This window comes from Dendropsophus ebraccatus, chromosome 4 (assembly GCF_027789765.1).
Source record: "Dendropsophus ebraccatus isolate aDenEbr1 chromosome 4, aDenEbr1.pat, whole genome shotgun sequence".
NCBI lineage: Eukaryota > Metazoa > Chordata > Amphibia > Anura > Hylidae > Dendropsophus > Dendropsophus ebraccatus.
The window spans coordinates 131355700-131371233 of record NC_091457.1 but is presented as its reverse complement, the minus strand read 5'-3'; the positions used below and the strand labels follow the sequence as shown (position 1 = coordinate 131371233).

At 45.6% G+C, this 15534-nt stretch overlaps 1 protein-coding gene across 2 annotated transcripts in view; it reads right to left on the bottom strand.

Annotated features, from left to right (window-relative positions):
- DCP1A (decapping mRNA 1A) overlaps positions 1-14535 on the bottom strand; it is a 54639-nt gene extending 40104 nt beyond the window's left edge. For both annotated transcript variants that reach the window (XM_069968808.1, XM_069968809.1), the window contains exons 1-3: positions 14337-14535; positions 12325-12365; positions 8235-8362 (exon numbers count right to left, since the gene is read on the bottom strand). In XM_069968808.1, coding sequence (XP_069824909.1) covers positions 8235-8362; positions 12325-12365; positions 14337-14471 — 304 coding nt within the window. In that variant the 5' untranslated portion in view covers positions 14472-14535. The remainder of the gene's footprint in view (positions 1-8234; positions 8363-12324; positions 12366-14336) is intronic.
- Between the last annotated feature and the right edge of the window lie 999 nt (positions 14536-15534).

Here is a 15534-nt window from a genome sequence, read left to right as displayed (position 1 = left end):
CTTTGAAGGTATATAAGTCCCGTCAGCCTTTGAAGGTATATAAGTCCCGTCAGCCTTTGAAGGTATATAAGTCCCGTCAGCCTTTGAAGGTATATAAGTCCCGTCAGCCTTTGAAGGTATATAAGTCCCGTCAGCCTTTGAAGGTATATAAGTCCCGTCAGCCTTTGAAGGTATATAAGTCCCGTCAGCCTTTGAAGGTATATAAGTCCCGTCAGCCTTTGAAGGTATATAAGTCCCGTCAGCCTTTGAAGGTATATAAGTCCCGTCAGCCTTTGAAGGTATATAAGTCCCGTCAGCCTTTGAAGGTATATAAGTCCCGTCAGCCTTTGAAGGTATATAAGTCCCGTCAGCCTTTGAAGGTATATAAGTCCCGTCAGCCTTTGAAGGTATATAAGTCCCGTCAGCCTTTGAAGGTATATAAGTCCCGTCAGCCTTTGAAGGTATATAAGTCCCGTCAGCCTTTGAAGGTATATAAGTCCCGTCAGCCTTTGAAGGTATATAAGTCCCGTCAGCCTTTGAAGGTATATAAGTCCCGTCAGCCTTTGAAGGTATATAAGTCCCGTCAGCCTTTGAAGGTATATAAGTCCCGTCAGCCTTTGAAGGTATATAAGTCCCGTCAGCCTTTGAAGGTATATAAGTCCCGTCAGCCTTTGAAGGTATATAAGTCCCGTCAGCCTTTGAAGGTATATAAGTCCCGTCAGCCTTTGAAGGTATATAAGTCCCGTCAGCCTTTGAAGGTATATAAGTCCCGTCAGCCTTTGAAGGTATATAAGTCCCGTCAGCCTTTGAAGGTATATAAGTCCCGTCAGCCTTTGAAGGTATATAAGTCCCGTCAGCCTTTGAAGGTATATAAGTCCCGTCAGCCTTTGAAGGTATATAAGTCCCGTCAGCCTTTGAAGGTATATAAGTCCCGTCAGCCTTTGAAGGTATATAAGTCCCGTCAGCCTTTGAAGGTATATAAGTCCCGTCAGCCTTTGAAGGTATATAGGGCCTGATAGGCTTTGAAGCTATAAAGGCCCCAACAGCCTTTGAAGGTATATAGGCACCTGCAGCCTTTAAAGGCTGCCGGTGCCTATATACCTCCAAAGGCTGCCAGTGCCTATATACCTTTAAAGGCTGACAGGACTTGTATACCTTCAAAGGCTGACGGGACTTATATACCTTCAAAGGCTGACGGGACTTATATACCTTCAAAGGCTGACGGGACTTATATACCTTCAAAGGCTGACGGGACTTATATACCTTCAAAGGCTGACGGGACTTATATACCTTCAAAGGCTGCAGGTGCCTATATACCTTCAAAGGCTGGTTATTTTATTACTGAATCAGATGAAAAGATTATGCTCTATGAAAAAGCTACTACACTGCCAAGTCTGAAGGCAGGTTTAAAGTTGTTATCCGTGGCTTTGATTTTGGTGGCCTATGCTCAGAACATTGTGTGGCAGCCATGCGAGCTTATTGCTGCTAACATTCACTTCTATGGGCGCTGAGCTGCAATAAGGACTCATTCACACCACCATTTGTGCCTTCCAGGTACAGACATTCAAAAAACTTAAAATGACATGCTGACGTGTCCCTGCTCGGATCCCCACAGGCCCTATTCATTTGAGGGCACAAGCAGCTGTTCAGGTAATTTTCTTAGCATATCAAAGTTTAGTCTCTGACTTAAAAGAGCCACAGTCCATGCTTCTCAGTCTGAGCCAAAACTTGGGTACACTCAGAAACTGACCCAAACCCAGTCACTACCGGACTAAGTTTGGGCCATTGATATAAATAGGGCAGGGATATGTTGGCACGTCATGTATATATTTGTGCCTCACAAATTATAGTAATGCCTAACCCAGCGGACCCACCACACAATGATGTCTGCTTCCAGATCTCTCTGTTTATGCAGATGCCACGGCTCTAGCAAACAGATGATCATTGGGAAGCTGGGCGGTGAAGCTCCAATCATCACATATTGATAACCTATACTGTCATAAGTAACAAAAAAGGTCCTTTTATCATACCAGCATAAAGAGATACTACTATAAATCCACTGCTTTGGGGACACTGTATAGTGGGATACTGCTGAGTATGTAAGAGAGTGATAGAAAAAAGAGGTTCTGCAGTAGCTTTTCTGCATATTGTATGTTAATTTAAGAATGTGACCTATAACATAATATCTAATAGAAAAGCATGCACAATATCTACAAGGTCACATACACCGTACAACTCACAGGGGCTCAGAATGACAACAGACAATGCTGACTACCAATGACAAAACAAATTCTACGATATGTTTCCTTTTACCTCCTGAAGCCGAATAAAAGATTTCTATGTTCTGTTTCCTCTGTGCAGCTGCCAAAACCCATCTCTCCGACTGCGTGCTGACACGCGTTTAATAAAGAGAGGGGAGATTCACTGGGAGAACTATTCACAGGCGGACGGGAACATCCATTTCCCATTATCAAAACACGTCTGTATCCAAAGAAATTACCATTTTTGAGCACACATGACATTATCAGAAGATTGGAGCCACAGGAGGCAAGGCAGGATAGCTAAAAAAAAATGAAGAAATCAGACAGAACATCGCTGGTACAAAATAATTTCTATTAGTTGTAGAGATCGTACTTAAGCCTGGAGCCGAGAAGTGGCCTCAGCGGAGGAGGACGAGGGCCGAACAACCCTGCACCCCCAAATATACCATACTTAGGCCTGCCCAGTCACTGCCCACATATATCATCCACTCCATCTTCTTAGTATTAGAACACCTGCATGAACTTTCCGCTTACCACATGTATCAAATACTCCCACATACTATCCATTACCCCTCTCAGTCATCACAGTCCAACTCCCTTTCCAATTCATCATAGACCCGCCATGAACTGTCCACTGCGCTTCTTAAGGGCCGTATTAGACAGCCTGATTACTACAGTAAAAGAGCGACAATCTGTTGGATCGGCGCTCGCTTACAGAGGCTATTACAAGGCTAAATTATAGGGCAGCAAGGGCTGTACAGAGATTGTAAGCGATGTCCCTGCAGTCCTTGCTTTAAAAGTAAAGTTCATACATTACCTGTCCACGCTCCCGGTTTTCACTTCTCCACACAGCCAACGCAGTCTCTGAAGTGACAGGCTGCTCAGTCAATCACTGGCCATGACGCTCCTGTCCTGGCCAGTGATTGGTTGACCTTTTTAGAAGCTAAAATCTTCGGCCTCGCTGCAGCTGCGAAAGATGCCAATCAACGTGATCAGTGCTGGTTGGCAGTGCCTTTAAATGGCACAACTAATAGCCCTATTTCACTGAACGATTATCGTTCATAGACTTGCTCCAACGACAGCTCGTTAACGAGCACTTAACGATTTTTTTAAGAGAACGATAACACAATACGTGTGGGAACGTGAACGATATCTGTAGTGTAAAGATTTTTTTGCGGTCGTTACATCGTTACTTGGTTGTTTAAAACATGGGGAAATGTAGGTAGACATTTCAAGAACGACTGAAAGATTTTTTATTCAACGAAAAGATTAGCAAATTATTGTTGAAAGACCAAAATTTTTTTCCGACATGTTGAAAAAAAAAATAGTGAACGACTCAACGACGATTTCGCTGTTGTCTTCGCTCGTTTACAGCTATTCCACAGAACGAATATCGTTAACGAGCAGTCGTTTGAACGATTTTATGAACGATAATCGATCGAAAAAGTTCCGTGGAATAGGGCCTTAACTGAGCAGCCAGGCTGCACGAACAATCACTGTATTGATTGTGCGGACACTTAAAGAAGCAGTTCACAAAAAAAATTATTATTGGCGCTGGCATGTATACTCACCACAGCTGATCCGTGTCCCACGGCGCGGCTTCTTTCCAGTCCTGCGGCGGCATTCAAATCCGGTGCGTGCTCTCTTCAGCTTCTGCAGTGACTCCTTTTCTCTGCCTTGTAATTGAACACCGGAAGTCACGCGCTTCCATAGAGAATGCATGAAAGGGTGTGTGATCCGGCGTATAATCACAGGACAGAGAAGAGGAGTCACAGCAGAGCACCGCAGATGTAAGCGTGCCGCGGGACACCGATCAGCTGCGGTGAATATATGTTCCAGCGCCTACCAGGGGGGCCAATAATATTTTTTGGGGAACTGCTTCTTTAAATCTATTGCACATCCCTTGTTTACACAGGAAGGTGTGTGGCCAATAACGGTAGATTTTATAGCCCGCACAAAAAAAAAAAAATACAATCAGCTGAGGATTGGACTTTTTCCAGCAACTCAACTGATTTCTGTCATTCCTACACAGGATTATCAGCTGAATAGGTGTTTTTAGCATTGCTCCTGACCAATCAGCCCATATAAAAAGGGCTATTATTTAGGACAGCCACCCACATACTATCGACACCCAAGTCACTGCTCCCTATGAGCCATGCACTTCCACAATCAGTGCCATCACAAATGTCCAGAGACTTCCTTAGAGGCACTGGAATTACAACGACAATTTTTATGTACAGCATACAATGATAAAGAAGTATGAACCTGCATGCGTATAAAAAGAACACAAGTTCCTAAAATACTGCAATGTACCAATAAACATGACACAAACTGGGTGAGAGAACACATTAAAATATGTGGCGTTCCAGTTCTCCCTTCGGCAGTGATGAAATGCAGCGCTATATGATGCAGCAGAAATCAGCAAACAGACTCTGGTCTTATCGTCATTCACTTGTTAGATATTCAGCTCGTGGTTTGCAGCTCGCCTCGGGCTCAGCTGCCATAGAAACAGTGCTTAAACCCCTTTTTTCATGTGTCATGCAGAAACATCAAGAGACATTGTGTTTCACTACTGACACTGCCTGTCGCATCTCCATCGCGGGAGCATCACAGACCTCGTGTACACAGATTAGTTGGTAAATGGAAACTACCTAGTGGGCACCACAAATGATGCAAAACTGACAATCCCAGGGACTGATGTCCTGTTTACCTTTTTTTTATATTTTTATGCATTTTTTTGCTTTTCATGTTGCCCTATTTTTGGTAATTTATTGTCATAATTTAGCACTGGCACTTTTGTATGTTACATCAGTGTATTGTGCATACGCATTGGTGTATGCATGTTTCTGCATTTGCACTTTACTTGGCACAAATATACTTTATAATTCGTTGGTATTATATGCACTATTGATCCAATCTGTTTACTGTCTATACTTGCCGTCTTTATATTCACATATATAGGTGTACGGGTTTACATTGAACCTTATAAGGACCAATGAATATTTTCAGTTTTTAAACAGATTTTGGTTATGCACTAAGAAAGGATATATCTATTATTTTGAGCATTCATACTTGTTTCCTCCTTCAGTACTTCCAGTGTACACAGAAGTCTCTACCTGGCCATTCCCTGGCCACTGGTAGCAGAGCTATATCATAACAAAGAGACTAATTAAGCCCTTAGGCTACGTTCACATTCTGTAAAAATAGCAGCAGCCGCTGTTCGATATGTTGCAGGGGCCGATATTGCCATATTGGCTGCAGGAACATCATATTTTATTTGGATTGTCGGGAGATTTGGGTGTGCTTACAATCCAATTAGCCATAGTCCTCTGTGCAATGAATAGCCATGGGCCAAAAAATTGGCAGGCTCATTGTTCTCTACGGCCGCAGTGCTTGCTTACGGCTATCAATGCACTGAAATCTAAGTTCACTGAAGCTCCGGTAAACTATGGAAGTTGTTTTAAGTGAAAACTATGGCCATAGTTTACAGTATTTTTTACGTTGTGTAAACATAGCCTTAAAGTGAATGGCCATAGGACCCTTGCACACTGAATAGGTCCTGTTATGGTCTGTAGAAAAATGCACAACTTTGGGTTCTACAGACTTTTATTGGCCTCAGGGTCCTTGCCTGTAGCCAACCCATCAATGACACTTCAAGTGAAAACATTTCATAACTGGGAACAGAACAGGTAGGTAGTATTTTCAGTGAATGAACCTCTCTTGTTACAGTGCCTTAGTAATCTTTATGCAGGGAACATCTACTTTCAGAGGGTTCTATAGTTTAACTATAAACTAGTTAAACTATAAGGTTTAAAGCGATTCTGTACCCCCAAACCACTTGTACCTTCGGATAGCTGCTTTTAATCCAAGATCTGTCCTGGGGTCCGTTCTGCAGGTGATGCAGTTATTGTCCTATAAAATGTTTAAACTTGCAGCCCTGTGTCAAATTACCGTGGCCTAGAGTACCCATGCCCTAGGATTGCTACACCCCTCCATCTGTCCTCTTCACCATCAGGAATGCCCCAAGAACAATTTAGCCTATTCATCACCTGTATGAACACTGCAAATGAGCTGGAATGTTAAGGCACCTGTGCAGTGTTCAACCAGGTGATGAATAGAAAAAAATCCTACCTGGGTCATTCCTAATGGTGTGGAGGGCGGGGAGGAGGGACGGAGGGGGCGGTGCAAGCCTTGGGCACAGACACTCCAATTTGACACAGGGCTGCAAGTCTAAAAGTTGTTTTTTAGAATAATAACTGCATCACCTGCAAAACAGACCCCAGGACAGATCTTGCATTAAAAGCAGCTACCCAAAGGTACAAGCGGTTTGGGAGGGTCAGATTGTGGGTACAGAGTCGCTTTAATGCTCTGAAAAACACACTAATGCATAGTGCGGCAGGCAGGGTCCGACTCCCGGAATATACCCCTCCCCCCAAGTTCTCAAGTTCTTAAACCTATTAACGGGAGGACATAAATGTTATAAAATTAAAAAAAGGACAAAAAACCTTCTACTCAAAGGAAATATGTCATCTGCATTTTACTTCCCAACCTGCTGATACTGTTGGATAGCTGATAGGACAAGAAGTCACGTTATTTTTTTAAATATTTGTCTATGCTTTCCCGAGCTCCTGAAGTGCAGCATGCTGCAAGAGAGGAGACATTATAGCTGCAGCCATTCAGAAGCTCAGGAAAGCCTCTGACTCTTTGTACTAGAGAATAAAAGCATTTCTCTACATGCACAGAAAGATATATGAAAGATATCAGTGTCAGCAGTTTAGAACATGAATTGTACCTGACAGATTCCCTTTAAAGTGATACTGTCACTCCCCTTACTCTTGCTTCATTTCATCGGTGGACAGTGTTGCCTAGGCGGGGCTTCACAGCAGCTGGGCCCAATCTCCTGGCTGGAGAGAGTGCCCAACTGTCATGAAGCCCCGCCTAGGTGACACTGTCTACCAATGAAATGAAACAATTTTAGAGCAGAAAGAAGACTCAGACAAGTGTTATATAGGTATATATCGGATGTGCAGCATCTAAGCTCGTGGATGGTGAAGACAACCACACACAAGGGGAGGGGGCTGACAACATTACTTTAAAGGTCACACGTACAGACTCGCTGCGTAAAACTCGCACAGAACTTGCATCAAACTCGCATGAAAGTAGCTGCGTTTTTTGTGGTGTTGAACTTGCCTGTGAAAATCATGTGCAAATCAAAACTTGCATGTAAAAATCGCACCAAACACGCAGCAAGAATACACATACATTGACTTGATAGCAATCAGTATCGCTGTGGATTCATGTGCGAGAAACTCACAGCGATAAATACGCAGCGAGTCTGTACGTGTGAACAGACCCTAAAGCTTCAGCCTGATTGTCTGGCAATGACGTTATTACCTCTGCAGCTAATCACAGGCCTCAACAGTGATGCCTGCATGTACAGAACAAGCACCCTAAATGCCCTATTCCACCAACAGATCTGACAACATTATCTGCCAAAGATTTGAAGCCAAACCCAGGAGTGGATTTGAAAAGAGGAGAAATCCAGTCTTTCCTTTATGACCTGTTCTCTGATTATAGTCTGTTCCTGGGTTTGGCTTCGAATCTTTGGCAGATAATCTGTCGTCAGATCTGTTGGTGGAATAGGGCCTTTAGACCAGCGATTGGCTGAAGTGATCAGATGTATGGAGCACCAATACTGCAGAAAATCAAAGAAAGACCAGCTGATTTACGAGCAACAGGAATCTCACAGTTGCGGCTGTTTTTTTTACCTCATAGTATTTTCTGCTGTCAGCTCAATTTACTAAAATTCCAAGACAACTTCGTCCACTACGTGCCATCAATCAAAATTCTCAATGCTTTATTACCTGCTGTAACAGGTTACTGTAATTTATTTTTTTCCTTTGTTTTTTAGTTCCCACCCATTACCCTCTAAGTCTTCTTTCTGTAACAGCTTCGCAATTTTTTTCTTTTCCATAAGGATCTGCATGTACTTACGGCTTGAGTTCCGATACAGCAAAAAAGGTTCGTGAAGCTGAAATTCTAAGTCCTTATTGATGGGTTCCACCAAATTGTTCATATTAAGCCTATTCATTATTGTAAAACCATGGTGCGGCGATGCAGATCTATAAGAAAGGGGGAGAAACTATGAGACTTTACAATGTATATTCAAGGCTGACATCCAAACATGAGTCTTAGGCTGCATTTACATGTCCACAGTTTTGCGGACTTTACGGGCAGTGAAGGGGTGTAATGGATTGTTTACCCGTCAACATCATAATGGTGGGGGGACTTTGAAACTCTGCGTCTCTGTCACTAAAGTGCAGCGGAGATTCAAACATTTTCCAATGCTATTGATACATTATGCCTGGTGCGCAATATTTACAGACGTGTGAATGTAGCCTAACCATCCTCCTTGCAGAACATGTACTACTGTTTATGGCAGGGCTCCAGATGGCGACCAAAATGGTCGCCAATGCGACTGATGTTTTGCAAATGGCGCCCAGATTTATTAATCTGGGCGCCATTTGCGACTGGCCCCGGCGGCGGCGCGCTGTCTCTTTAAGATGCGCGGCTGCCGGGGGTGTCCCGTCCTATCCCCGGCAGCGCGGCGCATCAGTGAGCTGCCTGGGGCCCTGACTTCCGGCACAGGAAGCGCACGTCAGAGACGCTTCCTGTGTCAGAAGTCACAGCCCCGGCGTACAGGGAGCTCACTGATGCGCCGCGCTGCCGGGGATAGGACGGGACACCCCCGGCAGCCGCGCATCAGCCGGGACAGCGTCCGAAGAAGAAGAGGATCGCCGGGGGAGCGGGTTGTCAGGTGAGTTTGTGTGTTTGTTTTTTTTAAATACTGCTTAGCATAGAGGAAAGGGGGGGGCATCTATAATGGGGGAAGAGAAGGGGGGCCATCTATAATGGGGGGAAGAGAAGGGGGGCATCTATAATGGGGGGAGAAGAGGGGCCATCTTCAAGGGGGGGAGAGGGGGCTAGCTATAAGGGGAGGGGGTATCTATAAGGGGGGGAGAAGAGGGGGCATCTATAATGGGGAGGAGGAGGGGGCATCTATAATGGGGGGGGGGGAGGGGGCATCTATAATGGGGTAGAGGGGGTCATCTATAAGGGGGGGAGAAGAGGGGGTCATCTATAAGGGGGGGAGAAGAGGGGGCATCTATAAGGGGGGGAGAAGAGGGGGCATCTATAATGGGGGGGAGGAGGGGGCATCTATAATGGGGGTAGAGGGGGTCATCTATAAAAGGAGGGGGTCATCTATAATGGGGGGGGGGGGAGGGGACATCTATAATGGGGGTAGAGGGGGTCATCTATAAGGGGAGGGGGTATCTATAAGGGGGGGAGAAGAGGGGGCATCTATAAGGGGGGGAGAAGAGGGGGCATCTATAATGGGGGGGAGGAGGGGGCATCTATAATGGGGGTAGAGGGGGTCATCTATAAAAGGAGGGGGTCATCTATAAGGGGAGGGGGCCATCTATAAGTGTAGGGCAAACTGGCTGCAGACACTGGGAGATAGATATATGCACAATTATTATTATCAGGGCCCCTCAGGTGTCTGTATTGTAGGGGGTGACTTGCATTAGTCACTAGGTGAGAGATATATCTATCTATATACACATCTTGTGGGGGGTCACTATGGCTGCAGTCATAAGTCTAGCTCAGTATGTATAGACTGTTGCAAGCTTTTAAAGGGAACCTGTCACCCCCGGTGACGGGGTGACAGGCTCCCAACCCCCCGTTAGAACCCCCTATACTCACCTCATCGCGCCGGGTCCCGCTTCTGAAGATGGTCGGGTCACGGAGATCTCAGCCGCTGCAGCCCGGCGCGCACACTGAGAGATGAGTCCAACACTCATAGAGAATGACGGAGCGCTGGACTCTCCCGTCATTCTCTATGAGCGTTGGACTCATCTCTCAGCGCACGCCGGGCTGCAGCGGCTGAGATCTCCGGGACCCGACCATCTTCAGAAGCGGGATCCGGCGCAATGAGGTGAGTATAGGGGGTTCTAACGGGGGGTTGGGAGCCTGTCACCCCGTCACCGGGGGTGACAGGTTCCTTTTAAGATCAAGTTCAGAAGAGTAAGCCTCATTAAAAGGCTAGCCAAGTGAAGCTGAAGTACTGAGTCAGACTGGATATGGTTGTCAAGTTGCAAGTTTCCATGTTGAACATTTTCAAACTAAGAAAAGAGAGAATCTAAAGGAGGAGGAGGCTGCCGTGGCCTCTGCACACAGTAAGTCCCATGTAACATAACATTAATTTTACATGGTTTAAAATGTTGGCGACCAAATATTCTATTTGGCGCCTAAATTTTTCAGGTTAGGAGCCAATGGCTCCCAGGTAAATTTTTTAGTCTGGAGCCCTGTATGGTATAGTACTTTCAAATAAAACCACTAGCTTTGCAAGTTGTCTAATTGAGAATATTCTACCATTATGTCTCTAGTTACAGGGTGAGCATGCAGTCATGTATTATTCCTGACTTAAAGCAGCAATAGAAAGATCAATCAAAATACAGTCAGATTTATAAATCATTTTCCCCATGACAAAGAAGAAAAGACCAATTAAAGGGGTATTCCTAACTTTTATCACTATCACATGCCATCGACTGGCAGCGATGTGACCTTTGCTCCCCCCCCCCCAAGTGCTCCTTCTTGGCCATGCCATTGTACAGGCAGAGGATGGACAAACTGACATAAACCTCTGCTCACAGCTCTTCTTCTGGTTTCATCCTGCATGTTTTCAGCTGCTGAGCCCTCCAAACGCCATTCCACCAATAAAAAAAAATCATGACTTTTACCAAAAAAACTCATGACTTTCCAACAGTAAACAAAGGAGGGACTCTTTTTACTACTCTTTTTTTACCTATGGAGAAAAGCAAATTCATGCTACAAGTGTCCAAAGCTGTGGCACCAGAGGCCGAACGTCCCCCCCCCCCCCCTCTGCTGAAATACGCCCTTTTAGATGGACAGCCCTTTATTTACACCACTGATGACTTCATACACCCAGTGGTCAGTGTATCTTTAGGCCACTCCACTGTCAATCATTTAGGAGGAGGCAGGCGGCGGCTTGAAAATACAACAGCAACCGGAGCAGCAGGATGGGGCAAGGCCATGTGGGGTAGGCGCTGACAGCGTCACAAACACACCTCTGTGACACTGTCAGCCAGAATAAAGATGATTTTACCAAAGACGCCGGATCACAGAGCATCACCACAGGTATGTATGCAACGCTCCTGTGATTGGTGTCTAGAAACTGGCATATCAACTGGTGTTCATATTTGCATATCCTTGCAGTTTCTCTTTAAAGGGAACCAATCACCTCAAAAACGCATATATAGCTTTTTAAATGTGCTGTTAGAGCACACAGCACACCTTCCATACATGTTTCTATATAGTCCCTGCCTCCCCCGTGTAATCCATAAAGTAACTTTATAAAACTGGCGCCCGGTATGCAAATTACATCAGGTAGTCACAATCAGTCCGGGTCCCCTGGGCGCTCTTCGGCGGTAATCACGCTCCTCCGACGTCACTCGGGAGCGCGCCATGCACGACGTCTGCGCACCTATGTTCTTATGCCACCGCGCATGCGCAGTACAGCCGCTTCCATTCAGGCTTTACTGCGCCTGTGCAGAATAGCCTCAAACTCAGTGTGAGCCGGAGTTCGAGGCTATTCTGCACAGGCGCAGTACAGCCAGAATGGGAGCGGCTGTACTGCGCATGCGCGGTGGAGTAAGAACGTAGGCGCGCCGACGTCGTGCTCGGCGTGCTCCCGAGTGAAGTCGGAGCTACTGGGTGATTTGAATCACGCCTAGAGGGGTGTGATTACCGCCAAAGAACGCCCAGGGGACCCGGACTACTGTGACTACCTGATGTAATTTGCATACCAGGCGCCAGTTTTATAAAGTTACTTTATGGATTACACGGAGGAGGCAGGGAGTATATAGAAACATGTATAGAAAGTGTGCTGTGTGCTCTAACAGCACATTTAAAAAGCTATATACGCGTTTTTGAGGTGATTGGTTCCCTTTAATAGAAATGTGTAGCACAGGTAAAGTAATAACTACTTTTGTATAATGCATACCTTCTATAGACAAATAAGGTTCCTTCTATGTCTGTTTTCTCCTGCATTGAAAAAAATAATAAAAAACAGAGTTAGAGATGAAACAGCAGATCGGCGCTCTTTTAGAGGTATTATCGGGCCCCCATCGGCCCATGTAATACCACCCTTAGTCTCAGAAGTAGCGGGTCACTGGAGATGCTGCATCAGGACACGCGGGGAGAGGTGAGCATAACATGTTTTTTTCATATTTACCAACAGTGCAGCGCTATATATCTCACTTGATAACCCCTTTAAGGGTAGATTTACTGCATTTACTGTGTGACAAAACTAGTGACTTTTTCAATAATAATAAAAATAATAATTATAATAATACATCCATGCCCACCTTGCAACAGAAGTCCGACTTTACTTGATACATACAACCTTTTTGACCATCACATGACAAGCTTTATTGCTTTTTAATCATATGATTGACTAAAAGGGTGGCTGAACATACAGAAGCGTCAGGCATAAATACATTTTTAATACATTTAAAATTTTCAATATCTATAATGCTTCTTTTAGAAATGGTAAAATAATCTTCTAAGGGTAGTGATGGGCCTATTAGCAGGATGCAGATCAGTACTGGCCCATACAGACACTTCTGCAGGATGTTTTATTTCTAAAAATAACCACTTCCACCTGTACCTATATTCCACATTTTAGGTGGCAGAGACAGAGTACAAAACATTGAGGAGAGCCTGATTTCATCCTGATGGCCATGCTTTATGGGTACTACCAGGCTCCCTCCTAGTGGTGTCCAAGCACCTGAAATCCCCCCCAGATCAGCCTTGGTGACCCCTCCCTTAGGAGCACCACTGTGAAGCCGCAGCCTGTTACTCTGTGCTAGTCAGATTTCTTACATTATAAAGGCTCGGCTTGGTGAGTACAAATTGAGAGGTGTCCAGGACGATACTATCACATATTTATGGCATACCTTACTTTGTGATGTGAAAGGGGCCTAACATTCCTCTTTCTTCAACTGGAATTGTTTATCGGCATGCACCAGACTGAGAAAAAGCCACACCAGACACTACAACTCCCATCATACCCTCACAGCCAGGGCATGATGGGAGCTTTAGTTCGGCAACAGTTGTTGTGCTGCAGGAAGGTGGTAACTGCTACAGGTGCTCTCTGTCACCCAATATGTTGGATCTTTACTGGTCCAGGGTTATAGTTTTGCAGAATCGGTGGGATCTGAACATCGCCCATGACCCCCAACAATACAGACTGTCATCATGCTTAAAGTGGCACTCTCGTTTAATTTTTATTTTATTTTTTGCAGAAATCAATAGTCCAGAAACTTTGTAATTGGGTTTATTAGGCAAATATGTCATTGTCTGCATTCAAAAAGCCTTTCCCCATGTCCCCCCCCCCCTCCTCTCTCATTTACTGCTCATTATCAGGAAATCTCGACCTTTTTACATCAGCCGGGCCCTGTCTAACCTATGGAGAGGGGAGGGGGAGGAGGGAGATTTGTCGCCAGCAGAGGGCAAAGTATTATACAGCAGGAACTGTGTGAAAGCAAATATTCAGAGGTCAAAGAGGTCAGTGCTGACTTCAGAGGAGATAGCCAGGTGATGTAGCTGTAAATTAACTCTTTGTTGTCCTGTTTTGGTGCCTCATCTCCCTCCACCCCTCCTCTCTCCATACAGAACAATGACGACAGGGGGGAGAGCTTCAAACTGCTTTTTCATGATAAAAATGCATTTTTCGGCTAATAAACCCAATTACAAAGTTTTTTAAAATCGCCTGGACTATTAATTTCTGCAAAAAATAATAATAATAATTAAACGACAGGAACACTTTAATGCAAATTACTTGTAGGTTCCCACAGATAGAGGTGGGATGAAGTCTGCCATGTCAGTAGCAGCAGCACCACACCCCCTTATAGGTGCCCACCATGCAGGGGCATACACTGCCCACCACACAGCAGGGCTAGTTAGGTGTTAGCTGGGCAGCCCTGTGCTGGGTAAGGAGCCCGGGTCACTCACCCACTCGTTAGCCTTGGCACTGAAGCTATAGAGGGCGACCTGCCCGGTGACGTCTATGATGGCGCTGATGTACGGGTCATTGCGCCGCAGAGCGGCCAAACTCATCTCCTGCTCCACTCTACTCCGCGCCTCCATCTTGGCTCAGGAGTGCGGCCCGTGCACCACGTTAAACCGTCCCCGGCTGCGGAGGAGAGAACGCAACGTTCCGCCTAGAGATCGGTTCCGGCTGAAGTCAGGTCAGCACCTGCTGAGGAGAAGAGCCGGGGCGGCCATTGTGAAGAGCAGAAGAAGAGGGCAAAATGTCAGCCAGCGAGGTGTGAGAGGAAGCTGGGAAGACATACTGAACTATATAACAGCATCACTGCTGCTGTATATGTGGCCCTAACGTAGCATGGGGCCCCATGACTTCCTAGCTGCTGCTGCTTCTACTCTCTATGATACAAGGCCACCTTTGTTATTCCCTATAGAGGAAAGGTCTCGCACAAACGACAGAAATTGCAGTTTTGTATAATAAAGGTGTACGTTCTACTGTCTTAGGCCATGTTCACACAACGTAAGAGACTGACCGTTCCGTGCCCCCCGCTGGGTCACCGAACGACTGGTCTCAGAAAAGATCATCCCGGCCGGTACTGCAGCACTGGCCAGATGATCTTTAGCGCCGCAGAGTTCTCATGCGGGCGCATCCGTGCGCGCCTGCATCAGAACTTCCCACTGCACACAATGGAGTGAGCAACTGGAGCCGCTTGCTCCATAGTGTGCACTGACAGGGTTTTCTGCGGGCCTCTATTCACTGTCATTTTTCTATGGCGCCGCTAGGGATCGCGGCCGGAGTGTATACCATGTGTATACACTCCCCCTGGGATTCCCTCAGAAGGCAGCACTACGTGAGTTCTGTGGGAATCACGGTCATTGTAACAACGGCCGTGATTCCCACGGAACTTACGTTGTGTGAACATAGCTTTATAGTATATTATATTTTCATTGCTATCCATAGCAACCAACCATTGTTCTGGTAAAGTGAAAGCTGAGCTGTGATTGGCGGCTATGGACCACAATGAGAATCTTACTATAGGAGAGCGCCATAAATCTGCCCCCCAAAAGTTTCCTCATAAACAATAAGCCTGGGGCTGCATGGTGATTTCGGCTGTGACAGGTTACATGACTAAAACAATTGCTGTGTTACTCTACAGGAATTGCA